Source organism: Panthera leo, chromosome E1 (genome assembly GCF_018350215.1).
Source record: "Panthera leo isolate Ple1 chromosome E1, P.leo_Ple1_pat1.1, whole genome shotgun sequence".
NCBI classification, from domain to species: Eukaryota; Metazoa; Chordata; class Mammalia; order Carnivora; family Felidae; genus Panthera; species Panthera leo.
The window spans coordinates 30,833,176-30,860,340 of NC_056692.1; the positions used below are offsets into that span (position 1 = coordinate 30,833,176).

General features: G+C 45.8%; 1 protein-coding gene across 3 annotated transcripts in view; it reads right to left on the bottom strand.

Moving 5' to 3' along the window:
- The window catches only part of HLF (HLF transcription factor, PAR bZIP family member), a 53,890-nt gene that overhangs the window by 5,472 nt on the left and 21,253 nt on the right, over positions 1 to 27,165 (bottom strand). For all 3 annotated transcript variants that reach the window (XM_042915367.1, XM_042915368.1, XM_042915369.1), the window contains exon 3: positions 3,918 to 4,138. In XM_042915367.1, coding sequence (XP_042771301.1) covers positions 3,918 to 4,138 — 221 coding nt within the window. The remainder of the gene's footprint in view (positions 1 to 3,917; positions 4,139 to 27,165) is intronic.

Sequence of the window (27,165 nt, forward strand, 5' to 3'; positions counted from 1 at the left end):
CCTCATCCTTGCCCCTCCCCCAAAGAAAGGAAAACCTTCCTAGGAAGACTAAGAAATGTGAATCTTCTTTTAGGTCTTACCAATTCATTTATGGAGCCACCTGGTGTGTTTTGCAAACCCCTCTTTCCAGCCACTTGCAATAGCAAATCCCTCCATCCTAGCAAGGCTAATACCTGCAGGTACCTGTCACCCAGAATAAGTGAGTTGAGGCCAGTTCTTTCCCTCCCCCAGGATTACAAGGGGCAGCTGGCATTGGAGGAAGTCACATGGCTTGGGACCATGGCTGCAAGGAAGGCCCAAGGTCAGCGGTGTATGCCCATACCTGTCCATTACCTTTGGCAAACATCTGCCCTGCACAAAGACAGAACGTGTGAGACAGAATGCCCGTGCAGGCTCCTTGTGTCAGCCACTCACAACCTGGTAATGTTATTTGTAAAGCACACCTAGCTTTCTACATGTTTCATAATAGTATCTACCAAAGTGAAAACAGATCTTCATAAGAGCTGGTACCAGCATCCTTCTTTCAGAGAAGAAGGCTGTCCTTTGAAGAATCCCTGGATAAGTCAGCTTGGGCAGGTGTGCTGTGGCCGTTGGTGGGATTTGTCGTTTGTGCTTGGGAAAGGGGACAAGGGGCTGAAGGAAGGGGGGAGAGGCCTGACCAGCTGGTTGGGGGGAACAGGTAGGAGCTCGCCCCAGGACTTCACAGGAGGTAGGAAGACCTGAAGGCATATTAACAACAGTGAAGGCTCCAGTTCTGATGGCAGCTGTTCGGTTACTTGGATAGAAGCCCCAATTCCACCACCCTTGGTAGTCTCGGTGAATCCACCACATTCAATGTTCCTTGGGCATATGGTTTCCAAGATCATGCAAAAGAGGGGCTAACTCAGGATGTATCAGTACCCAACATAGAGGAACGGGAGCACAGAGGTGAAGGAGTGCATAAGAATAAGCCCCTGGGAAATGGCAGAAGCTGGGGGAGTGGAGGGAAGGGAAGGGAAGGGGTGTACTGCCATAGGCCACGGACTTGGTGGCATATGACAGGGTATTATGGGCCAGGGGGTCACCAGCTGACCTCAGGGGAACAACCAACATTTCTGTCTCTTAGAGCTCTTCTCACTTGTAAGGTGCTTTCATTTCCCAGCCTCACCTATCCACACATGCAGGTGAGCCAGGAAAGGTATCGAGTGGGGACCATCTCAGGTGAGAGGGGAGCTAACAAGAGGAGAGGAGTGGAGCAGAGGATGCAGAAGGCAGGAATGAATGATGGAAGGAGGGGGACCAGAAAAACCAGCTTGCCTCCCTTTGTCACCAGGGCATGGTTGGGGGAGGGGGAAGCAGGATATTGAGTGCCGCTGACAACTCTGGCACCACATTCCTGTCCTCTTCTCTATTCCCAGGTGCAGGTGCCATCTGGCTAGCTGGTTGCCCCCACCCAGCAAGGGCCCACCCAGTCCTGCCCCATCGTCTTTCGGAAGGAAGGTCTCGTGTTTGACAGCGCCTCCCCCAGTCAGCCCCCTCCTGAAAACCAGCGATTCCTTTCTCTTGCCAGACTCGAAGTTCCTTGAGAGTAGGAACACTATCAGTTCTGATTCACCTTGGTGTATCCCCAGGGCTTGGAACATACAAGCCTTTGAGATATCTCAGTCAAGTGAATGAATGGATAGTCAAAAGTATTAAGACATCAAGGTGATTAAACCGATTCTCAGCTGGGAATGCTGGTACTGCTTAATTCTCCTGGGGCACGCTAACCCAAAGGAACGGCTCAATAGAGGGGTTCGGGCAGCTGTGGGGAAGACCATTTATTGGCGGGGCTCTTTCACTCGTTTGGTTTGCTCGTCCAATGCTGGGGGCCACAAATATGTCACCCACCCCTAGCTCAGCCCTCTCTACTGGAAGGAAAAATATGTTACAGCTCTGCTTCTTGTTTCACATAAGATCATGGCCTGTGGCCTGACGCTTCACTCACAACTGAAGAAATCCAAAGACACTTGGCAGGAGAATGTTCCTGCCAGCTACCCACCTGCCATGGGAAAAGGTCAGGCATGGCCATGACAGCAGTACTATGCATAATTCCAACACATACTGTTTTCACAGGGCCTCTTTGTTGCCAAGGTTACCTGGGTTATTGAGCTTGCTCTTTGCTTTGAACTTGTAAATCTGGAGACCTGTGAAGGTTTGGCTGGAAGTTTTATCTACTGCTTAGCATCATCCTTCTGAACTACCCTCTGTTCAAAAGGAAATCCATGCTGCATGGCTCCCCAGTTTAGCTGAAGAGGTGAGCTCGAAAATACACACAGGATTGGGTGGCTAAGATGAGGAAAAGCATCCAGTTGAAAGAAGATTCTCAATTTCCCAGGACCCCATGGCCCCTTCTTATCCTATCTTAGTCTTGACCATCAGTTCCCTGACTTGTTTAGATTTTTTTTTTAAGTTTTATTTATTTAAGTAATCTCTACACCCAACGTGGGGCTCCAACTGATGACCCTGAGATCAAGAGTTGCATGCTCTTCCAACTGAGCCAGCCAGGCGCCCCTTGTTTAATTTTGTGGAGTGTTTACTATGAACTTTACTCTTTTGATTCTTAGGGTGACAGCTACTGGTTTGTCACCCAAGAGACCCTGCTGTAGCCCTTGTCAAGGCCAACATGCTGCAGTGACCTTTCTGGAAACTAGAAGATTTCCACTAACTAGCAGTGTTCACCTCACTTAACCCTTCTATTTCTCCATTTCTTCAACTGCAAAACAGCAACTGTGGTCTAACGAACCTCCGAGGTCCCTTTCAGCCCTGACATCTGATGAGTCTGCTACACTCAAGGTAATCTCAAGTATGTAGTCAACAGAAGTGATTTCAATCTGCAGGGTACCTTTTCCTCCAGTGGTCTTTCTAGATGGCAAAAATAGGTAAGAGGTCGAAATTGGTTCCAGGACAACATTCCAAACTCCCATGTTCCCAGCTGACAAGTGACTTTCCATCTGTACCACAGTTAGTTTTGAGAAATGGGGGTCAGAAGTTAGAAAAAGGCTAATTATGCCTGGTGTCAACGCCTCCAACATATACAATCAAATCTCTATTGTCCCTATGATTGGAAGGAAGCATAAACACAAGAAATTCTAAGCCATGGCTAATTAAAATTGTTCTATTTTGGCATTAGTGGACATGGCAAAATTTTGGAAAGAATTCTCATTAATTATCATTAAATGTGTCAGATTAATTTTGATTCTAGTTGTATCAGACCTCATAAGGTAAATCTATTTTCCTTTATAAATCATGTGTCCCCTCAACACAGCTGAAAAGAAACAACTTGGAATGAACCTTTTGCTGAGATATTCAAGTGACCATTATTTAAGATACAGAGTAAACACTGCATATCAACAACATCAGGGAACCCACCAGCTTCCTTGAGAATATCCCACCCAGGTCCTCTGAGGGTGGCAACATGGAGAGAGGTCTTAGCTCTAGCTGTTGTTCCCTGTGGACTATCGGGAAAAGGCAGCATTGGTTATCAACAAGTTCCCCGAGGGAAGGTAAGCCTTGGAGAACTATTGGCCCAGATGTCCTCTGCAGATAATTTCCTTTCTCTTTCCAACCCTGAAAGATTTTGGGTTTGGGTTGATTTTATGGGGCTTTCAGAGCATTCCCTGCAGATAGCAGCAGGTTTGTTTCCTTCATGGGTTGTAAATCACGCCAACATTTTTACTGCTTCTTCTTTCTGTGCTATATCAAGACATGAAAGGCATATTTCAGAAGATACCCAGGGAGAAAGCAACTTGCCCACAGTCACATGCCAAGAAACGGGATCAGAAATCACAAGTCTGTGGTTCACCAGCTTGTGTGATCTTCCTAGAGGTCACCCTTTTAGTCTGCCTCTTGATCCCACCCTCTGTTTGCCCAAAGCCTGATGACCAGTTCCAATTTACCTTCAGATCATCAGGGATGAAGACTTTACGCGCTTTCTTAATCATGGGCTGTGGCTTCAGTTCTTCCTCAGAGAACTTGCGTTTGCGAGGGTCAAACATTTCCTGGCCAGGGATGCTGGAGAGGGCAAGATCTGCCGGGTCTGGCTCGTAACCCACAGGGACCTGGATGGTGTCAGGATCAATGGGACTCGGTGTATTGCGGTTTGCTGGCAACAGCTGACCTGGAACAAGGCAGGAGCTTCAATTCAGGAACACTACCAGCGCCCCAGACAACTCCCTGGTGATACTTCGGGATAAGTGGCGAAAGTCTTCAACTTGCTTACATATGACTAACACTGTTCATTTTATTCATCCTCACTATGTTACTGAGAACACAGCAGGTTGAGTATGCCTTTACTCATGTCAGATCAGGCAAAAACAAAGACCCACACACGTCTGCAAACTAAATTTTAAAGATATGGGGCGCCTGGGTGGTTCAGTGAGTTAAGTGTCCGACTTGAGCTCAGGTCATGATCTCACAGTTCCTGAGTTCTAGATGCACACCAGGCTCTCTGCTGTCAGCTCGGAGCCTGCTTCGGATCCTCTGTCCCCCTCTCTCTCCTGCTTCGGATCCTCTGTCCCCCTCTCTCTCCTGCTTCGGATCCTCTGTCCCCCTCTCTCTCCTGCTTCAGATCCTCTGTCCCCCTCTCTCTGCCTCTACCCCACTCTCTCAAAAATAAACATTTAAAAAATTTTTCATGCATTCATTCTTTCCAAAAACACGTTCGTGGAGCACCAGCTATGTGCCAGGTACTCTGATTTTTACCTTTCTCATGTTTTCCAGGCAAGTCAAGGAATCAGACCCATCACTAGTCAGTTAGGATATAGTGAAGGTGCTGAGACAGAAGTAAACATCACGTGCTTCCAGAGTGTGGGGGACAGTATATAACACAAAGGAGGTTAGGGACAATTCCTAGAGGTGACACTTGGTGTAACTGCATCTTGAGACAAACAGTAATTAGCAAAGAAAGGTAATCTAGGGACAAATACAAGCCAGAGGGCTGCCTTTTTGAGGGGCACAGGTGGTCTTGGGTAGCTGTAGCCCTGACTCAGAGCACAAGATGAAGTGGAGAGAGACATAAATGCAACAGATATGGTCAGGAGGGTGGGCAGTGGGGATGTTATAAAAGGCCCTGAATGTCACTGAAGGATTCTGAGCTCCAAAGTGACAAGCAGAGCTGAAATCTGCAAAGAAGATTCAGGCAGCGTGAGGAATGGACCAAAGGATAGATGGCTGGAGAGGGGAGCTCGGCTTCCAGGATGCTATGATGACCCACATGCGCATCTGTGTTGACAGTGGAGACAATGGGAAGAGGGTAGGTTCAAGAAGCATTTCACAAATCAGAAAAGATGCAACAGAGGGGACCTGACTTCCACTTGAGGGTTCTGCAACCACTGAAACGCACAAACGTCCCCAGAACAACAGGCTTACTGTACTTTGGAATGTGTCTTACTGGTGAAAGTGAACTTAATGACAGACTGCGATGTTTACGTGGGCAGCTCTGAATCTTCATTTCTAATTTCATCTGAATTTTACAATTGCCCCTTTCACACCCAGAGAATAAAGGAAAGGATACTGCCCGGCTGTATTTGGCACACCGCCCCCCCGCCCCTCCTTCCTCACTGCCAATGGTTGGACAACGTGTGAAATCTCCTTTAGGCTTCATTAAAACCCACCCCAGGTTGAAGCACGAAGCCATGGGCTCCCATTCTAGCTGAACTATTAAGCCATGCTCATCTGTTTTCTGGAAAGGCCTGGTGGGGAGCCTGCAAAATGAATGTTCTGGGTGACCTTTTAGGTCCTCACTCTGCCTGGAGCTCTCTTTGTATCCTGCTTGCCAAAGAGGAAGAGATGGGCCCCCGAGGCATTGGCGGAGGACAGAGATGTCTCATTAGCCAGCCTGCCGCTCAGCTACAGCTTCTAGAGACTGCTGAGTTCGGTATTGGATGGTGTCAAGCTAGATTTGATCTTGTGCCTCTTGACATCGCCTCAGAAAATGAGCCATATCTGAGTCAAATGGGGATTTTATTTTCCCTTTAGAAATTCTCTTTGAACCAGATAACAAAGCTACCCCAATGCCCTATCACTACCAGCACCACTGCACCAGCACCTCCCCCACAACACACACACGCACACACATGCGCGCGCACACACACATGCACACTCATAGGTATGTACACCCTCTCCTACCCTCTGGAAGCATCTCGTGATTAGTATTTCCCAAACCTAATTGCTGCAAGTTTTCACGTTCTTCTTGAGGACTTTGGAATTCTGTTAATTATTCTATATTGCAATGTTCTCCTTTATTGCTTCATAAATGTTAAGCTTTACATGCACGCGTGCGAGCGCGCACGCGCACACGCACAGACACACACACACACACACACACACACACACACACACACACACACCTCTCCTCTACCGGACAACACGGTCTTTCATGTTTTATCTACTTTATCCCCACCCCTCCTGACCAGGGTACCTACTTCAGAGCTCGGCTTCTACCAAGTGTATTCCTCATGTAACGGTGGCCCACTTGGACCCTGGGCTCTGAAATTCATTCGTGGACATTCTAGCAACAACATAGGCCGAACCTTAGTTGGGCATTCTTTCTCCCCAGCCCTTTCTGCAATGAAAGTAGGTCATGCCTCCCTGCAGAATGCAGAAAACCTACTGGACAGTAGATGAGCTCAACGGCTTCCCCAGCGTCAAACAGCACATGGCAATGGACCTGAGTGAACCTGAGAAATACATCCAAATCCTCTTTCTCCCCAGAGACACCCTTGTGTTTACCTACACTTTCTACTGAGTCAACTCTGCTGGACTCATTTTTCCCCCTTTCGTTCCAAAATGTCAACAGTTGGGTAATGGAAAGGAGGACCTTTATTATTTTGTCCTACCTTTGCAGATTTTCAAATGTTTTACATAAGAATTTTCAACCTAAGAATGTATCATTCCATACATTTTTTAAATTACCAAGGATGTTCATTGTAAAACTATAACAAATGCACAAGTGCGTCAAGAAGTGCTCCTCTCCCCTGCCTCCAATCCATCTTGCTATTTTTCCCAGAGGTGACTGCCCTTAACTGCTTGGTGAAAACCTTAGTTTTTACACATATGATTTAACTCAGTAGGATGATACTACCCACATATCTTAAATTACTTTTTCAACATACCATACACAATTTCCCATGTTCTTTTAAATTATTTACTTACTTAAGTTTATTTACTTTGAGAGAGAGAGAGAGAGGGAATGCATGAGTAGGAGAGGGGCAGAAAGAGAGGAAGAGGGGGAGAGAGAATCCCAAGCAGGCTCTGCACTGATAGTGTGGAGCCTGGCACAGGGCTTGAACCCGCAAACCGAGATCATAACCTGAGCTGAAGTTGGACGTGAACCGACTGAGCCACCCAGGCGCCCCTACTTTGTTCTTTTTAAAGGGTTTATAGGGGCGCCTGGGTAGCTCAGTCGGTTAAGCGTCTGACTTCAGCTCAGGTCACGATCTCGCGGTCCGTGAGTTCAAGCTCTGCGTCGGGCTCTGGGCTGATGGCTCAGAGCCTGGAGCCTGCTTCCGATTCGGTGTCTCCCTCTCTCTCTGCCCCTCCCCCGTTCATGCTGTGTCTCTCTCTGTCTCAAAAATAAATAAACGTTAAAAAAATTTTAAAAAAATAAATAAATAAAGGGTTTATAGTCTACCTACTCATTCCCAACTGATGGATTTTTAGGTGTGTATTTTTGTAGAAAAGATTTCTAGAAGTGGGACTGCTCATCCAAAGGGATGTACATTTTATATTTATAAATGTGCTGCTAAACTGTCATTATCTATTTACACTTGTACCAACATTTATGAGTGCATTTCCACACAATTAAATACTAATTGTTAAAATGCTGTCAATTTGAGGGACGCAAATATCACTGTTGTTCTAATTTCCATTGCCATCACTACTAGTGAGACTGAACATCTCACATATTTATTATTTATTTCTTCTGCTAAACACCACCTCTTCCTTCCTGTCATTTGCCCCCTATGAAATGGATTTTGTTGCTTACTCATTTATAAGGACTCTTTATAGACTGGATGTCATCCTTTCATCTGATTTATCTATAGAAAATAGTTTCTCCATGACTACTGTTTTCTAACTTTGCATATGGAGTTTTTCACTACTGACAAGATCTTACATGGTAATGTAGTAGTATTTTTTTTAGTTTGTTTATTTTTGAGAGAGACAGAGACATAGAGAGAGAGAATCCCAAGCAGGCTCCACCACTAGCACAGAGCCTGATGCGGGGCTCAAACTCATGAAACCATGAGATCATGACCTGAGCCAAAACCGAGAATCAGATGCCTAACGATCTGAGCCACCCAGGCATCCCTATAATGTAGTAATATCTTGAAATCTTCTCATTTATGGCTTCTTACTTCCATACCCACCCCCAAGTTATATTATATATGCATACATATCTATCTACCTATATATCTCTGTGTATTTATTTTTTTAAGTTTATTTATTCTGAAAAAGAGAGCGCACATGAGTGGGGGAGGGGCAGGAAGAGAGGGAGAAAGAGAGAATCCCAAGCAGGCTCTGCACTGTCAGTGTATAGCCCATCATGGGGCTCAAATTCATGAAACATGAGGTCATGACCTAAGCCCAAACCAAGAGCTTAACCGATTGAGCCACTCAGGCACCCCAACATGCATATGTATTTGTAGATGTATATTACTCTGTATTTTTCTTTAATACAACTATAATGGATTTATGTTTTCAGAATTGTGAGTCACCTGGAATTTAATTTTGTATACAGTATAAGCAGGGGTTTTACTTAATGTTTTCCAAATGTCTTAATATAATGATATCAGTAAAGCTGGATATTCGATATATCAAGTTTTACACCCCTTATTGTTCTCTTTAGAAAATTTTCTTTGGATGGGCATTGAGGAGGGCCCTTGTTGGGATGAGCACTGGATGTTGTATGTAAGCAATGAATCATGGGAATCTACCCCCAAAACCAAAAGCACACTGTATACACTGTATGTTAGCTAACTTACATATATATACAAATATTTTTTTCTTTTATATATTTATATATATATATATTTTTTATATATAATATATATATATATATATATATATAAAAGAAAATTTTCTTTGGTATTCTTACAGTCTTCAGGATGAATTCTAGAATCCACCTATTAAGTTATATTTAGAGATTTTGAATGAAAACTACATGAAAGCTATGAGTTCAGCTGGGGACAAGTGAGGTCTTTAAAATATTTACTATACCCCTAGCATAACTTTCCTTTTTTTTTTTTTTTTTTTTTTGGTCTTTTTCTTATATCCAGCAGTTAAGGCTTATAGCATTCTTCATTTTAACTATTCACGTTTATTGCTAGGTACATCCCTTAAATGTTTTATAGTAGTTGTTCCTAGTGTAAATTTTCACTTACCTCCTAATTGGTTATTGCTGGCATCTAGGAAGCTACTGGTTTTAAAATGCTGGGTTTTATATCCAGCCACTTTACTCTCTTATTAGTCCTAATTGCTCTAGCATTGCCAGCTTACTTTTCTAAGAGAAAACTAATATAATCTTCTGCCTCTAGGGAAGTTGTTGCTTCCTCTCAATGTTTATAATTCCTACTTTTTACAAAACCTCACTGCATCAGTTAGGCTCTGCAAGACAAGGAGGAGTAAGACAAGTAAATACCGGAGATTCCTGCCTGTCCCAGACTTTAATGGAAAAAGTTTTTAGGACGTCCTCTGAAGTATTAAAGCATGAAGGCCTGTTCCTGCATCCGGATAGCTGCAGCATGACAAACTAAGGCAGTCCCAACATATTATATTGAGAGTTTCTTTTTTTTCTTTTTTAAATCAGGAATGGTGCATGAAATTTCCTCAAAGGCCTTTTTAGAATCTGTTGCGATGATTGTGTGGTTTTCTCCTGTATTTATTAAGTCTGAGCTTGATATTTCTCCAAGGCTTTCTTTGAAAGGTCTATGGGGGACGAGATCAACCCCACGATATAGACTCTGCAGTTTTCTGGTACACTGTTTTCTTCTTTCTAAAAACATCTTGATGAAAGTCACTTCCAAAAGGGCCAGGGAGGATTTCTGGAGGAAAGGACGGAACAAAAGGGCTCAAATCTGGAATAAGATTAGAAGTCACCTTCAAACCCAGAACTGGCCTCCACTTCTGTCACAGATTAGGCATGACTAAACCTCCAACTAGTGTAACTGAAGATCAGCCATTTCTTATTCTTCTATACTTTCACAAGAATTTAGCATCTCGTGTTCAATTGGCCGATTGGCTAGAATTCAGCAATGAATGGGAACAGCAGTGATCTGTGTCCTTATCTCTTCTCAAGTCAACAGTTTGTTTAATTGATGGCTGCCTCAAAGTAGTCGGTTATAGCTGTATTTGCTATTTCGTCCTCAAGGCTAATTGCAACACCTCCAATCTTTCTTTTGTGCTTCTTGTTAAGTAAATAAAACCTTACATCTGCAGCAGTAATGGCAGGACAAATAGTACTCCAGTGTTTATCACTGACAAGCATTATTCTCTATAAAGGAAGGCTGAGAAAAGAGAAAGTAATCTGGTTTTGGCCAAAGTGTTCTCTATTAGCACTGATGGGTGAACTTCCTTGTGATTTAAAGTTTGGTCCCACATCTTGATCCAAAATCTTTCTCTCCTCCCCATAACCAGTTTGTGGTCTGTTTGCTTGTCATCACCTCCTGGACCCTGGGTGGTCCTAATTTGAATCAGCACCATTTACCCTCTCTGCACCCACGGTTTTCAGAAGAAAACTGCCATGGGGGGCACAGCCTATTTCATTACAAAACACACCTGCTTCTGAGAATCTCTTAAGAGTACAGGGAGCCAATTAACTTAGAAGACTGTAGTAACACTAGAGGGTCCCTAAAGAGTGCTCACAATATGTATAGAGATTAAATAAAACTCTTACAAGTATATCCTAAGGATATGGGCTTCCTGGACATGGAGGCCAATTAGCTGGGCTCTGTTCCAATGGCAGGAACCTATTCTCTTGTTCATCAAGCAGTCTGCAAAAGCAGCTACGTGCTAATAGATAAAGGTCTCACCCTTCCCTCTACCCATGTCCCATTCCATGTGACTTTGCAGTTCCAGGCAGAGTCTATCTCCTCACCCCTTGAATCTGGGCTGGCCTTGGGACTTGTACTGCCCAACACAGTGTGGCAGATGTGGCAGTGTCAGTTCCAAGGCTGCACCTAAAGAGGCTTTGCACGCTCCTACCTCTTCTCTTCAGCACTTGGCACAAACATGCTCAGTCCAGCCTCCTAGGGAGTGAAGGGCACATGGCCAGGCTAGGTCAGCTCCCTCGAGGTGTGAGTCCAGCCCTGATCAGCAGAGCCATCTGACCAACCCATAGCATTTCCAAGTAGGTAAACAATAAACCTTCATGTGTGCATGCTACTGGGTATCTGCGACTACCTGCTAAATACAATCAGGAGAACAGAAGACTGATCTGCAGAGCTGGGCTACTGCATACAGGGAGATGCTTATACAATAGCGTAAATAGCACAGCAGGGTTTTTCAATGTATGGGGTAGTGGCTAAACTGTGAAGTGAGTCAGACTTGGGTTTCAATTCTGATTCTGCCATCAGTATGGTATCAACTTGGGTGTTTGTGAATAAAGGACCAGAAAGAAATACCCTCTCCCCCATTTCCTAATAAGGTCTGCTTTAAGGAACAGAACTATTGGGGGGTGCCTGGGTGGCTCAGTCAGTTAAGCGTCTGACCTCGGCTCAGGTCATGATCTCACGGTTTGTGGGTTCGAGCCCCGCATCGGGCTCTGTGCTGACAGCTCAACCTAGAGCCTGCTTTGGATTCTGTGTCTCCCTCTCTCTCTGCCCCTCCCCTGCTCACATGCTTTCTCTCTCTCAAAAGTAAATAAACATCAGAAAAAAAAAAGGGAACAGAACTATTGGTGTCTCCCCTTCCCCCCCTCTGGCTTTTTTAAAATTTCCCTCCCTGAGTTTCTTCATCTGCAAATGAAGATTACTATGCCAGCCTCATGGGGTGGTGTGAACAATGAATGAGATAATATGTGTATAAATAAAGTGCTTAACACAATGCATAGTACCTGGAAAGTACTCAATAAATGATCTATATATAAATACAATTACAAAGTAGATGCTGTAATCACAGATGGTTAAAAAACATGAAACAGGCTGTGCCCCCTTGTCCAAGCCAGCCCAGTCTCCCCGGAACCACTGCCACATCCCCCTAGCTGCTCCTTTTCCTTCCATTCGTGTCTCCACAATGCACTCTCCACGCAGCTACCAGAAGGTATTCTAAAAATGCAGACCTATGCAGGGCACTCCCCCATACCAAAACCCTCCCAAGGCTTTCCATTGCCACATATGATAACATTCAAGACTCCCCCTCACTCAATATGCTTAGCCATGCTGGCCTTCTTTCTACTCACAGAGCCCAAGTAGGACCCACCCGGGCCTTTGTACTTAGCGTTCTCTCCCCCTAAACCGTTCCTCCCCTGCTCTCTGCCTGCCTGTCCTTTTGCGTCATTTAGACACCAGCTCTCTGCATCTCCTCTGTCCTCTGACTTTCCCCCCCCAGCACTCGGCCTTTCCAACCACCCATCTCTTCACCTTTACAATATCTATCTCGCCCAAAACTGTCTTTTCTACTTCCTTGACATTTGGTGACCACCCCCCTCCACCTGTACAGAAGCTCCACAGGATGGAGACCTTGTCTTATTTGCTGCCCTGTCCCCAGCTTCTACAGGCGGCCTGCATCCGGGTGGCACATAGAGCACACTCTGGAGTAACCAGAAACAAAGACTCCTAGATCCTAACAAGGACTGTTTGGGGACACAGGGGCTATTTTTTTCTTTTTATGATATTTTTGCAGGTTGTCTATAGTGAGCACCTTTCACTTTCAAGGTCAGAAACTAAAACCTTATTTTTTAAACAATGGACTTTGCTACACTTCATACCTAATATTTTCAGGAGCCCGTGTTAGATGTGGTTGAGAGAAGACCATTCGAGTCCCTAGAAAGGAAGAAGAGAAGGAAGAGGAGAAAGAACAGACCAAAGAGGGAGAAGAGAATGGGACAGAGGGAGAACAGGAAGGGGGAGAACGAGGAATTAACAAACTAAAGCAGGAATACAAGGATGAATGAAAGAAAAAAATGGAAGAAGCGGGGAAGGAAGGAAAGGAAGAAGAGAAGGAACATGAAAGGACAGAAGGGCATAAAAAAAGAAGAGAAGGAAGAAAGAAAGAGGGTGAGAAAGAAAAGATTTAGCTGAGGACTGAAATGGGAAATGTCCTTCTAGACCCCAGCTCCTGGGAATCCATCATGACCCTAACACTCTTCAAGCGTCCTGAGCCTTATACAGCAGATACACTGACGTTAAGGCAAAAACGAATCTCACACACACACCCACCCACCCTTGTGTCAGATTCAGACAAGGTTCCAGTAAGTGCCGTCCATGACTGCTGAACAGATGCACCAAAAGGCACGCTACAAAGATGGCTTTGATATAAGTAGCTCTTTTCCTGCAACGCCCTGAGCACAGTAACAGACTGTCAACAGAAATATGGGACCATCAGTGAGCATCTCCTGGAGTCCGTGGGCTGGTCGCCAGGCCTGCCCCACCCACGGGTAAGCAATGTCAGCGATACTGCTGGTGACTGGGTGGGGCCCTTACTCTCCACCAGGCCCCTCTGATGGGTGGCCTCATTTAATCCTTACAATGGCTGCATGAATGTGGAATTATTAGTATCCCCATTTTTCTGACGTGGAAATAAAGGGATGGAAACAGTTTAAGACAAGCTCGGCGATGCTAAATAATTTGCCAAAGGTTGCCCAACTAGCAGATGAAACATGGACTCATCTTTTGATTTTTCTGACTCTGAAACCCAAGTTTTTAACTGTGTAAATGCCCCAGAAGTGGGGGCCAGAGAGCCTAACCCTGGGCCAGTGGAAAGCAAGGGACTCTGTGCTTCCGGAGTGAGAGTCCTGCGTCAGGACCCGGGCTCGGAGCCTAATGTGCAACACTGAACTGACCCGTTAGCCTGCCCCACGGGGGCGGATTGTGTCCCACATTTTATGGATGAGGAAATGTTTGGTCAGAGAGGTGAAACCACTTGCATAAAGTCATGCAGCTAAAAAGCTGGGGGGAGGGGCAAAGGTTGGGTAGAGTTCAGACTCCAAGTCTGCTTGATCCACAGTGGACCCATGCCCTTTCTACTCTGCTTTCCTCTCAATGGGACAGAAGAGGATGAGGAGGACTCTGAGGGTTCCCTTCTCTCTAACCCGACATGTGCAAGCAAGGTGGACCCCCCAAAGGGGTGGGAATAGCCTCCTGTCATGGACAAGAGCCCCCAGGAAGTTATGGCTGGCCAACCACTATTTTCCTCTCCCTCCTTCTCTCCCCCTCCCTCCCCTCCTCCACTACCTCAGTCCCCCCGAATGGCCAGCCTGTGCTAAGGGCACGTCTGCCTTTGACAACACCACTGCTGGCCACGGGGTCAGGGCTACTATGTCCACACTATGTCTCGCTCACTGGCATCTTAACGAGCTTCTGGATATCCAGAGACCATGCCTCACAAGAAGGGCCAGGATTCCTGGAAGGGAGGGTGTGTAACATACTGTTGTGTGGATATGAAGGTTGCCTCGTGGGGGAAGCGTGTTTTACATCTATACCCTTAAATTATCACTATGCCAATTAGTGCTTGGTCTGGGTTTAGGCAAAGAAAGTCAGCTGGAACTCTGTTTCTGAGGCTCAGCTCTGGCCTTCATCCCTCTGCTGTGACCTGTCCTGCGAGTCAGCACGGTTCATCAGAAAGCTCAGACACACTTGGACTCATCATGGCTTTGCCCCTAAATGGCTCTGTGGCCTGCGGCTGTCGCTGCACATGCAATTTCGTTCTCTCCTCTGCTGTGTAGGGCTGGATGGGGTGGGCAGCAGGCCGGAAAGCAAGTCCCCGTGTCCCTCCCTCATGCTCCCCAGTGCCTGCTCTCCTGTAGCTGCAGCCCAGGCGACCGTGTCCCCCCATGTGACCCTAGGACCAGGACAAGCACTCTGCCCTGAGATTGTGCAGCAGTACCCGAAATGGCCCTGACTTGACTCGGCAGCTCCTAACTTGGCAGGAGCCGGGACCAGATTAACGAGGCCTCTCATTCCAAGGGTGTTTATCATCATGCCTCTTGCCAACGGTGTCAGCAAGAAAGCTGCCTCCTTGAACTGACAGGAAGGTGAGGCCAGAGGAGCTAATAAATGCAGCCTGTTTCAAGTCAGTCAAGTGGGGGGCAGAAGTTTCAGCTAGTGGTCAGAGCACACATGGGCCTATTGGCCTGCTCGCCATAGCTCCTGAGACAGAGCACCCTCCACCTCCTCTCCTTGGGGCCCGTGGCCTCTCCCCATCCCTGCCACAGCACCTCAGGGTGCAGAGGAATAAAGCCTGGCTGGAAATGAACTCGGTGTCAAAGACTGAGGCCCAAGCGAGGCATATTTCCGATCGGGCCACACTGGCCCAGGGCAGGTAGGTAGGGTCATGAATGGGTAACAGGAAGCACTGTCTTCTTCCCACACACTCATGCCCCTGCCCCCACTCCACCCCAAAGCTCTGGTGCTACAGCAGGGGAAGATGGGGCCCCCTGGTTTCCTCTGTGGGTGCAGGGAATGCACGGTGGGGTAAAGACCCAGGAACTGGAAGGTTAAATCCCAGCCACCTGCTGGCTAGCTCAAAGTCTTTGGATCGTTTTGTGCTCCAACTATCCCTTCTGGAAGAGGGCAGGCCCTATCCCTCCTGAGGCTGCCATTGTGACCATGGGAGTGGCAGACAATGGCCATCTCAAGTCTCCCTGCAGCTCCACGCACTAGACACTAAGCAACAAGAAACACATGGAGAGGACCAAGTGGACACTGAAGTCCAGTGTGTGCTCACCGTGGGCCCCTCGTCAGACCCCCGCCACGGGCTGCATGGCGGTGGGGGGGTGGGGATGCAGTCAAGACCGACCGTGTTCCACAGAGGAGCGGTGACGGGCAGGGGCTCCCGCTCGCACTGACTGTTGCATCTGGACCTAGTTCGACGGCATGTTGCGTCTCTCGGGCCTCAGTGCACCCTCCTGAGGGCCCTGGGAGGCAGGCAGAGCCAATGGGCATGTTTTCCAATGGAGAAAGTCGCTAAGGGATTTACCTGGGTCCCTGTAGGATGGGGCTACTTTCTGATCAAGCAGCGAAACAAGCTCTCGCAACCTGGAGTCTATTTTCAGAGGCTCTTTCCATTTTTAATGACAATGTGCACCACTTGAATCAGCACCACCTAGGTCCCCGGAGTCTCTTTAATTGTCTGAGTTGGTGAAAATGTGCAGGCCTAGTCATTTGAAACCGGCAGTTTCCAAAATGCTGCCATGGCGTGTTATCAAACTGTCCATTCTCCTTTGGGCTATGTTAAATTTTTTTGTTTGGATTGAGAGGAGGGAGTGAAACAGGAGGCCAGATAAGTGGCGAGGTTGCTGACGCTCCCGGAGAACCCAGGAGCCCACAGCAAACAAAGGGCCCACACTGTCCCTGAACAACACCCTTCCTCCTCTCCCCAACCCCCAAACCACAGTAAACAAACATAGGAAGAAAAACAGGATTGTTTTAAAGCCTGAGTTTCCGGATGAACACGAATAGGATTCAGGTGTGTCTGTAGTTCTGCAGCTTCTCAAGGAGATTCACAAAAATTCTTTCCTGTGCAAGACTCCAAGCTGAGCACCCAAAAGTAAACATGCTTTTCCAGAGCCTCCTTGCCTTGGCCCTGGGCCAGGGCTCTGTGTGGCTGGTTCCTACCAAAGTTCACAGAGTCCTAGCCTGATCCGGTCGTCACTGCACATTGCCCCCGGTTCTCACTGTCACCTCCACCTCAGGGTGTTTAGGCCAAACCCATTCTCCACACTCCCAGGGATCATCAGCCTCTCGTGCCGGCCAACTAACTGTCCATTTCTCCGTTCTATCAGGCTTTGAATATTAACCACAGACCTCTCACGTGGGAAGGAGAAGTGAGCCACACATCCGAATCCAAAGACTCCATCAGTTATGGAAACCTTGGGGAGACTCCCTGGGCTTCCCTTTGACCACCCATTAAATAACGGGATGCAAGGTTGGAATGACGGTAAAGGCTCATTCCAGCTCTGGCAATAAATGATCCCTGAAGCTCTAGGGAGGTTTTCCTTTGTGGTTTAAGTCCTTGTTTTAGGCCAGGTGCGGGCCCTTCTACTAAGGACTCCGACAATCTCAATACCTTCTGGACTGGTCTCTCTGACACCTGCTATCCTGTCTGCCAATACAGCCACCAGGATACTCTTTCTAGAACATCTCCAGAATCAACAGTAGCCAATGGCTCCCCACTGCCTCCCATTTCTAAACTCTGAGAGTGAAGGCCCTCCTTATTCAGGCACACTGCCCTCATCTTGTAGTCTCTGCTCAAGACAAGCTGCCTTGCTTCCTGGATATTCTTGCTCACATCCTACCTCTACCTGTCTTGCCACCCATCGGGGTCTAATTCAAACCCTCCTCCTGCTGAATGCCCCAGTGTTGGTAGCAAATTCTAACTGCCCTCGCAGTTAGCATCCATTTCATGTTGCACTAAGCACATGCCAGCCTAGAATTTTTACCAAATTAAGTCAGTCTACAACTTCTAAGCAATTACCTATTCTCAAATTAGATTGGAAATCTTTTGAGAGAAAAGCCTTGCCAACGCCTTGCATAAAAGATGATTAACAAAGGCTTGCTGATTAAAACATTCATTTGTGTAACAAACATTCATTGAACACCTAGTATGAACTAGGCTCTGAGAATTTATAAATGAAACAATCCCTGGGAGCATACGGAGTGCCTGTGGAAGCAAGTGAGCAAATAGATGAATACAGGTGCTAAGTGCTCCAAGAGAGAGCTTTACCCTGGGAACCAAAGGTTGGAGTTCAAAGGTTGATCATTAATCCAGATCCCTGCAGAGACTGTAGGGACATCAGGAATAACTTCTCTGAGGGAGGAGGCATCTTGGTGGACTCTTGAAATTGGCCAGGCAAATCAAGAAACAGGGTGGTCAAGGCAGAGGGAGCAGAATATGTGAAGGCATGACGATATGAGAAAATTCATGGCCAGTCAAGGAACTGAATGGTTGGTATAGTTGGAGCTCAGACGGCAAAGAGAGGTCTCAAAAAATTGAGACCACAGAATGGCTTCAGATGGTCAGATTTATCCTCAAGGGACTGGAACAATTGATGGCATACTGCTATAGCAACCAAACAGAGGAGAGATCAGAGGGAAGACTGGAAAGGAAGGCCCCCCACAAAATGGCAGAGGACTAGGTAGGTTCAAGACCTACTGATGAGTTGGGTTCACCATGAGCCAACTAGATATGGGGAAAAGAGGAGAGAGCAAGATAAATTTTTAGGTTTCTGGCCGGGACAGCTGGAAAAAGGAGGTGGTTAAAATTCACTGGAAATAGGGACTACGGTGGAGTGAGCACATCCAAAGGAAAGGAGAGTGTCTGGCCATGGGCCCATTGAGTGTGGGGTGCCTATGCATTCCAGATGAAGAAGCTTGAGGACATGATCTCAGCTTTGTACATGAGTCTAGGCTTCAGAAGAGCAATCCTAACAACACCTACAGATTTAGTAACCTTGAAATCCCCCACCCCAGGTGAGAACACAGAGCCTGAAGGAAACCAGAGAAAAGGTACTGGGGGAAACCCTGACATTTTAGGGACAGGGAGAAGAACACTCCATGGAAGATACTTTGGAGAGGCCAGAGAGAGAGGAGGTAAGCTAGTTCTTGGACAAGCTGGTGAAATGGGACTGACCAAAAAGATGGTTTTCCTAATTATGTTGTTACTCCCTTATGGGCAGTCACTGTGCCTCCTAATCAAGGAGCTATATTATTACCTCCATTACACAAATGAGACACAATACAAGGAGACAAATCAAGTAATTTACTCAAGGTCAAGTACTCGGAAGAGACTACATTCAAATTAGGGCTAGTTCCAAGGCCCTAATGTTCTTTCTACATTTCCACCTGCACCCACACACGCCCACCAGTAAAATTAGTGCCAAAAAGGCTGGTGTCCAACAACTTCCTCCAAGCAATGCTCATCTGGCCCCTACGTGCAGCAGAGATCCGAGGGTTCTTCCATGCGTCTTGGGATGTTAGGTGTCTACTTCCCATTCTCTGTGTGGGTATTTTGTGAGGGGGGCTTGCAAAGGCATCTTAGTATAGCGAGCCTAACAGAGGTATTTCTCTTTGCTGCCCACTGTACCTACTGCGTGAAGTTCCCACAAAATCTTTATTATTATTATTATTATTATTATTATTATTATTCCTGGTCTATCAAGTGTATGTTTTGTGGGCATGGGCAGTAGAGATAGGGAGGATGATGGATGAAAATGCCTGGAGAGATCCCCTCTCTAGCCTACAATTAGAGATGTCTGTATGTACCACAGGCTGCGTATATAACATGGAACAGGGACATTTTTCTCTCCTTATTAATGATAATTCTGGAAGGTTACTAAATAAGCGTTGCTAGGCAATACGAACTGCCAAAGGGGAGGGGGGTTATGCTAAGTCAGGGATGTGGATTCTTGGGGGAAAAAGAATCAACTTCATTCCATGGAGTCAGCTGTTATCTAAAAAAAAAAAAAATGGATGTTGTGCCCCCAGCATCTCACGGCGGGTGAGGTGAGCAATCCCCTAATACTGCCGGCCCTGGTAGCTGCTGCTGGGCATTTCAGCTTCAGTCTTATCACTGCCAGACTGGCATATACCTTTGTGATGAGGTGTCACAGAAAGAATTACATTATAAATAAGAAACAGCTCGGTCTCAGTCATTTGGGGGGAAGTAAAGAGAAAGCTATGGCGTGAGATATATAGTTTACAGCAATCTGCTGATTTTTACATTCAAATGCAAGCCAAGGCTTGGGGAAAAGGCATACACTCAGGTTTTCTTAAATAAATTCAAGTCCCACAGAGGGAAGAACATGCCAAACAGCCACTGATTCACACAAGTAATAAAAATGGAGGGATTATTAAATCTAGTTCTTACCACCATGTTGGTTGGGGGAGGGAAGAGGGAGACACAGGTAAATTTTCACCCATATTTATCAACCTGCAGTAAGTCAGCCTATAGTCCTAAAGTTCCTTAACACACACTACAATAATACCCCAGACCAGGCAGTTTCTTAGAAAAATGTTGTTTCAGAGAAATTGAAAATTTCCACCTTGCACCAAGAGTTTGTAGCCAAGCTAAACCCATCTGGCTCCTGCCTGATGTAGTCTAGGGAGAAATCGGCATGGGACAAAAATCTGCCTTTACATTTCACAGGCAGGAGATGTGGATGCCTCTCGGAAAACAGAAACTAGACACTAAGCCATTGTCAAGCACTTTCTTCTTTAGTTTGTCAAGCCAGTGCCCACTAGGATGGTGCACGAGAATGGAAGTCCCGCCATAGTCTGCAAGTGGACCAAGACTACCCCAGTTACTCTGAAATCCTTCACTGTTCTAACGTCTTGAGAACCCCGCATGCCAATCCGCTCAGATTTCCTAACAGAAAATTCTCTTCACAGAAGGCAGTTCTTGCCTAATCATGGTGATTGAGTTGGTTGACAAGGATACCAACCGTGAAGATAAGCCAGGCAAATGACAGGTGGGAGGGGCAGGAGTCAGTTTCCTCGAAAAGGAAAAGACATACATGCTGTTAGATGGAGAAAAATGGTCTTCAGGTTGGTAGGGGCATGAGGGGTGAATGTGTCATGTGGCTTCCCAATGCCACACAGCAAGGGACACGATGTCCCTTTGACAGCAGCTCAGTGGACAGACATACAGAAGAGGATGCTGAGCATGGCCTCAAGGGAAAGGACAGAAAAACTGAAGATGGTGATTTTTTTTTTTTTTTCATCAGAAACAGGCTATGAAAGAAGGCCAATAACTGGAATAATTCCTCAAGATGGATAATTCTTAAAACAGGTCTCCTGGAGAAGAAATGTCTATTCCGTCTCTCTCTCTCTCTCTCTCTCTCTCTCTCTCTCTCTCTCTCTCTCTCTTGCAATCTATTGAGGCTAACTAAGCAAGAGAAAGGAGACAATTTAATTCCCAGAGCTGGCAAGCTGTGCACCACCAGCCTGGGGGTTTTTCATACTGAAATCAGAGAAGGAAGTATTGACTTTTAATACCCACAAACTCTACTTACTTCTGATGGAATCTGAGGCCATGCCAAAAGGAGCAAAATGATTCTTTCTTAAAGGTCCATACAAAGAAAAAATGGATTATGGCTAAGTAATTACAGAATAGTGAGAAAAGTATCAAACTGCACCTACGTCCTCCTTCTCAGGCTCTTGTAGCTTGACTCCTATGCTATTTCAAATACAGATTCATTTAATGTTTATATTTGTCTAAATAAAGACCTCCAGTTCAACAGGAACCCTAGAGAAAATGGATGGTTCTATTTCTCGAATCGACCACATTACAGGAAGTTTTGCTGTATGGATATGAAAGGGCACAACCAAGGCATCATTGTTGAGGACCACTGCCTCTTAATTGCACCCCCTCTATATAAGGCCATAGTTCCCAACCCTAGCTAGGGATCGGATTCACCTGTGGAACTTTTAAATAATGTAGATGCTCAGTGCCCCTTCCACTCCAATCAGAAGCTCTGTATTTTTTTTGTCTGTTTTTTGTTTTTAGGAAGTAACCATGTTATTTTATTTATTTTTTTTGAAAATATTATTATTTTTATATTTTGAGGTTTTTTCTAATATGAAATTTATTGTCAAATCGGTTTCCATACAAAGAAGCTCTGTATTTTTGTTGAGTTTCATTAGTTTTGTTTTAATGAAAGAGGAAATAGTCTTCTCACATACTTTTGGTGGGAGTATGAACCAGAACAATTCTTCTAGCTCCTATACACTTTAATCAAGCAATTCCACATCTAGGAATTTAAACTTTAGATATGCCACACAAATGTCCAAAAAAAATTGGCAACCAAGGATGAAAACAAGCTAAAGGTACTTGTTAAATAAATTATAGCATAGTCCTGACAACAGGATTCCATGTAGTCAGTAGGTCCATATACACTATTGTGGAAAAAGGCAAGTTGTATAACATTATGTATAGTCTATATATACTATGTGTAGTATGCATACTGTTCTATGTATAGTGTACGTGCATACATATATTTCCATACTCCATACGCACACTCTTATAAACACAAAGAAGACGGAAGAGTGTCCAAGAAACTGCTGACACTTAAATCTGGGAATGAGATGTAAGAACTCAAGCTGTACACTTGTAGAGTTCCGACTTAATTTTACAACGATCATATATTACTTTTGAACTAAATATTTTAAAATAAATTGTTTGAAAGAGATCCGCCGGCAACTTTCACATGAGGCCAAGGTTGAGAACCAGTGATGTAAGAGAAATAGCCCTTGTGGATGTAAGTAGATCAGACGCTCAAGCTTGTTAAGGAAACCCACCGCCCACACAAACTGGAGTATTCACACCATGTGCTACCTCAGACTCGCCAGAAGATGGCGCCCCAGAGGCAATCATCCAGTTCTCAGTCAAAACTTGTCAAAACCAATTTTTCATTAACCCAAGTCTTTTTACTACTCTAAGGATGGTTTTATTTATGTCCAAAGCATTCTTTGATGCTGCTTCCATAAACAGAGGTTTATACGTATTTATGTCATGTGCATTTTTTTCATAGAAATCCATGGTCGTTCAATATATTCAAACACAACACTGGGGAGATGTTTTCCTAAAAGAAATTGGCAATGCTTGCTCAGGCCACCCCCTCTTCCTCTGCACTGTTTCCCTGTTGTCTTTGCTCTGCTTTACTCATCTCCTTATCTTATTCCAGAGTCAGTGCCACAGAGGCAGGTGATAATCAGACATGTGGGGCATTTGTCCTTCTCAATCTATCCACACCTTTGGCCCAGAAAGCATGGGGCATAGGGCAGCCCGGGGCGAGTGCCACGAGTTTTTCTGCCCTCCCACTAACACTGATTTTCTGGAAGTGGGCGTGTTGCCACAGCAACTGTCAAATCACATCAATTATGCCGCCTCTAACCTCCCAACATCTTCTTTAAACATACCACGCTTGAGACACGTGGCTCAGCTGCCCTGGAAATGCAGAGCACTGGGTCCCTCACCATACAGCAAACATGTCCTTTCTCTGGGTGGAAGGGAGTTAGCCCCTTTGGGGATTAACCACCACGTACATTCTTTTTATTCTTTTTCTCCCCCCATTTTTTTTTTATTCCAGTTCAGTGTGATCACATAACACTATGATCTGAAGGATTTCCTGTGCTTTTTTCCCCTGTGCATATTTCATGGAGATTAATTCTTAATATCAGTCAAGAAAAACTCAATGAGTCACTTAAATGTATCCTTCCTATTGACATCATTTTTGCTCATTCTTCAAGACACAAGGGTAAGGGACGGTGTCTTCCTTACCTCTGAATCCCCAACACCTCGTTCAGTGCCCTCAGTAAATATCTGGTTAGAAAGTAAGTGCTCTCCCAAATGTCCATTTGATGGATCTCCATTAATTTTTATTATGTTATTAAATAACAGGGATAATGACCAGGTATCAGACTTGCCGTTAAGATCCAAATAAGACATTACAAGTCCTTTTGAAGAGGGAGAATACAGGAAGTTCATTCCTAAGACTTTTATACCATCTTCCTTTTCATTCTTGTTTTTTTGGATCCAAGAAGTGCATTGAAAGGGAGGCTTCTCCATATGGGGAGAAGCAGCGAAGCCCCAAAGAAGGAAGCCATCGCATTCCCCGAGTCCTTACCAGGCAGCCTGACATCTGGTCCGCACTCGGGGAAAAGAGGCCACATCCTCACATGGAGCTCTATTTTTGCATTCCGAACTGCTGATGCTTCACTCCTACAACTCGCCTCACACACAGGAAGGGGAAGGGAACCAATATTTACCAAGTGCTGGCTGCATGCTCTCTGCTGCTTCAGATCCAACGCTCTGGGAGAAGATTTCGGCCCCATGCTCTGAGTCTGTGGGGACCTCTCACCAAGCACAGCTCTCAGGGGGCAAACAGGGAGTAAGCACCTACAACTGCTTCCATTCACCCAGCTGAGGGCAGATGCAGAGCTGGTGCCCAGCACAGTCACGTGACGATGTTGCTTCCCCTCCCACCCCCCGCCCCCCAGGACTTCTCAGGATGGCTGAAGGGGGAAATCCGTGTCTCCCTGTTGCACTGGGGCAGACCACCAGAGGGTGGGCACAGGAAGAATGAACCCTGTCTTGACTTATGCAGACTGTACTGCGGGCTTAGCTGAGAGGCATTAAGTGTTCCTAATACCCCACTGGAGCATCCCTATATCTTCCTGGATCAGCGTGCTTATCATTTCATGGTGTTTCACATTTAAAACGATATTGGAAGGCACTGTGGACTTGAAGCGTCCTTCAAAAGCACAGAATTCATTTGTAAATGAAATCCTTCCTGATTTATAAGTAATGCCTGTGTTTTGAAAACCAGCTTCTCTGTGTCGTTTAAAATCAGACTCCCCAGGAACTGGCTGAGAAACTAGGACCTCCAAAGACAGGCACTCTGGTCGGATTGCAGTGGCTCCTTTTGTCTTCTTTCCTTCTGCGTCTAGCTTCCCGGTACCTATGTGTCACTGTGTTGTGCCACTGACAAAGGTGTTCAGAGGTTCCAGGAGTTCTGCCACGTTCCACAGGCCAAGAGCCTTCTACTGAGAAGCAGTGGAGGGTAGTGGCTCAGCGCGCGGTTCGGGGTCTGACTCCATGGTCTGGTCTCGTATTCCAGCCATGCAGACTACTAACTCTGTGTGCTGCTGCATTTCTTTGGTTCTCTGGGCCTGTTTTCTCACCTGCGAAAGGGCGGTAATAGTGCCTGCCTGTACTAATAATAGGAGTACCCACAGGCTGTTTGGAGTTTTAATGAGATGATACATGTAAACCACTTAGCCTAGTGCCCAGACCGTAGTAAGCACTAAAGAAGGGTTCGTTATTACTGTGCCGTTTCTTTTCTACCCATCCTGTGTGATGGAGGCTCTACGTTCAGAGAAAAACTGGTACACACTGCAGACCGCCTGATCCTGAGGATTTCATCAGTCAGGAGAGAAAAAGCACAGTGACCAGCAGCTGCACATGGCATAGGTGTGCCACCGGCATCCCCTGGGACCCTGCGTCCTCAGGGTGAGCCAGCATCACAACACACGACTGAAGTCCTCAGGCTGCACAATCTCCTTCTTTTAATGTTGGTTTCGTGTATCATCGGTCTGTTTCTTCCTTCAGCACAGAGGCAGGAAGGGATGTGCCTCTGGGGCTAAGGGACGCTCCTTCTACATCCCAAAGGGAAACATCCAGCGCTGCACCCAAGAGCTGCCCTCCAGCCCTCCCACCCTCTGACAAAACGCAACCCAAGGGAATGCAGCCTTCTAATGAATTAGCCTGGCCTTTTTTTTTTCTGTACTAAAAACAGGCTTATTTATTAATACAATAGATGCAAAGTGCTAGGAGGGGGTTAAGACCTGAGAAAACAGACTTTGAATTATTTCAGTGCTCCCTTAGGAGTTAACACATTCCTCTTTTTAAAAAGTTCCCCAAGACCCCAACGCGATCTGCAATGTTTAAATTCATAGATGAATGTGTTCATGATGTTTGTATATCAATATAAGGTAAATATGTTAAATTGTTAATTCTGGGAGATGGGAAGGATGCCTGCTATGTACTATTTTTTGTATTTTAGAACTTTTTCAAAATAACGCTTCACATGCCTCAGTTGTTTGAATGATTTTCTGCACTGTTCTAGCCACAGACCTTTGCCGCTTCACCCTGGTGAGAAGGCTGTGATTTTTTTTCCCAACATACTACTAAACTGAGGCAGAGTAAGCTGAATAGCAGCGGCCCATGTGGGAACAGTCCAGCCTCTCAGGGCATTTGTCAGAAGGTTCATGCTAAATTCCCTGGTGTGGGCGCAAGCACGTAGGGCACTTAGAATGAATTCTGCAGGGAATGTTCAAGACACCACAAAGCCAGGGATCAACCCATTCCAACTCTTGACCTGTGGCTGCCGGTGGAGCAGACCAGCAACATACATGTCAGTGGTGGGTTGTGACTCTTCAGGGCAGTGACCTGGGAAGCCCCTCTCCTCTTCAGCAGCACCATGTCTGTTTTAGTGAACCCCAACTGCTGGCTGGTATGGGCAGAAGAGCCATTCCATGGAGCCATTCCATAAACCAACCAAATCCTACACTCAAAGAAGTTCCTCCCTAACATGCCACACCCAGAGGCATCCTCCCATGTCTACTGACCCAAGAAATAGAAGCTGGTGTTTTAAATAAAAGTCTCTCTGCATTTCTCCCTTCCCCCAACCCAACATAGAACTTCTCTACTTACCCAGGTAAAATCCCAATCAAGAACCTGTTGGATGAGTTTTAAGAACTCTTACAGGTGATCTGGGAACGTGCAGGCTGGAGCTGGTGCCTTCCAATTCTGCCTGCCATCGAGGGATGGAAAACTGGGGGGTCAAAACCCACTTTTATTTGTAAGCATCTAAATGCTCTGGTCAGAAAACACTCTTCATCCATGACTATCGAATAATTAGTTGGAAAATAGCAAAGCGTTCACATAGAACAGCAGCTCACACAAGCCTCAGGATGAGCTCTGGAGCTATCACCATGTCAGCAGCAGGATATATCTGCACCTCACCTCCTCCAAGACCACCTTGAGTCAGCTCTGTCAAAGGGCCATCCTGACCCTTTGCAAAGACTCACCGCGTTGAGCACAATTCTGTCGGCATCAATGAAGATATTAAAGTCAGCACAAGTTCTCTTTTAAAACCATTTATAATGAAAGTAATGCCTTTGTTATTTCAACAAATGTTTACTGAACGTCAACTATGGTATAAAGCACGTGCTGAGGCGATGGAGATAAAAGCCTAGTCCCCACGTCCGAGAACCTCAAGGTCAAGTGCAGAGTCATGCATCTACAGAAGTGCTTTGGGAGACAAGATGGGTTTTAACACACCTTCACCTACTTCATTTCACACAAAATGAAAAAAAAAAAATCCTGCAGGATTGAAATACTCACACTGGAGTGAGGACAGGCCAACTCAGGACCAACAAATTCACCTACGGATTTTCAAAGCAGTCCAGGGATGGCCAATTCTGAGTGATA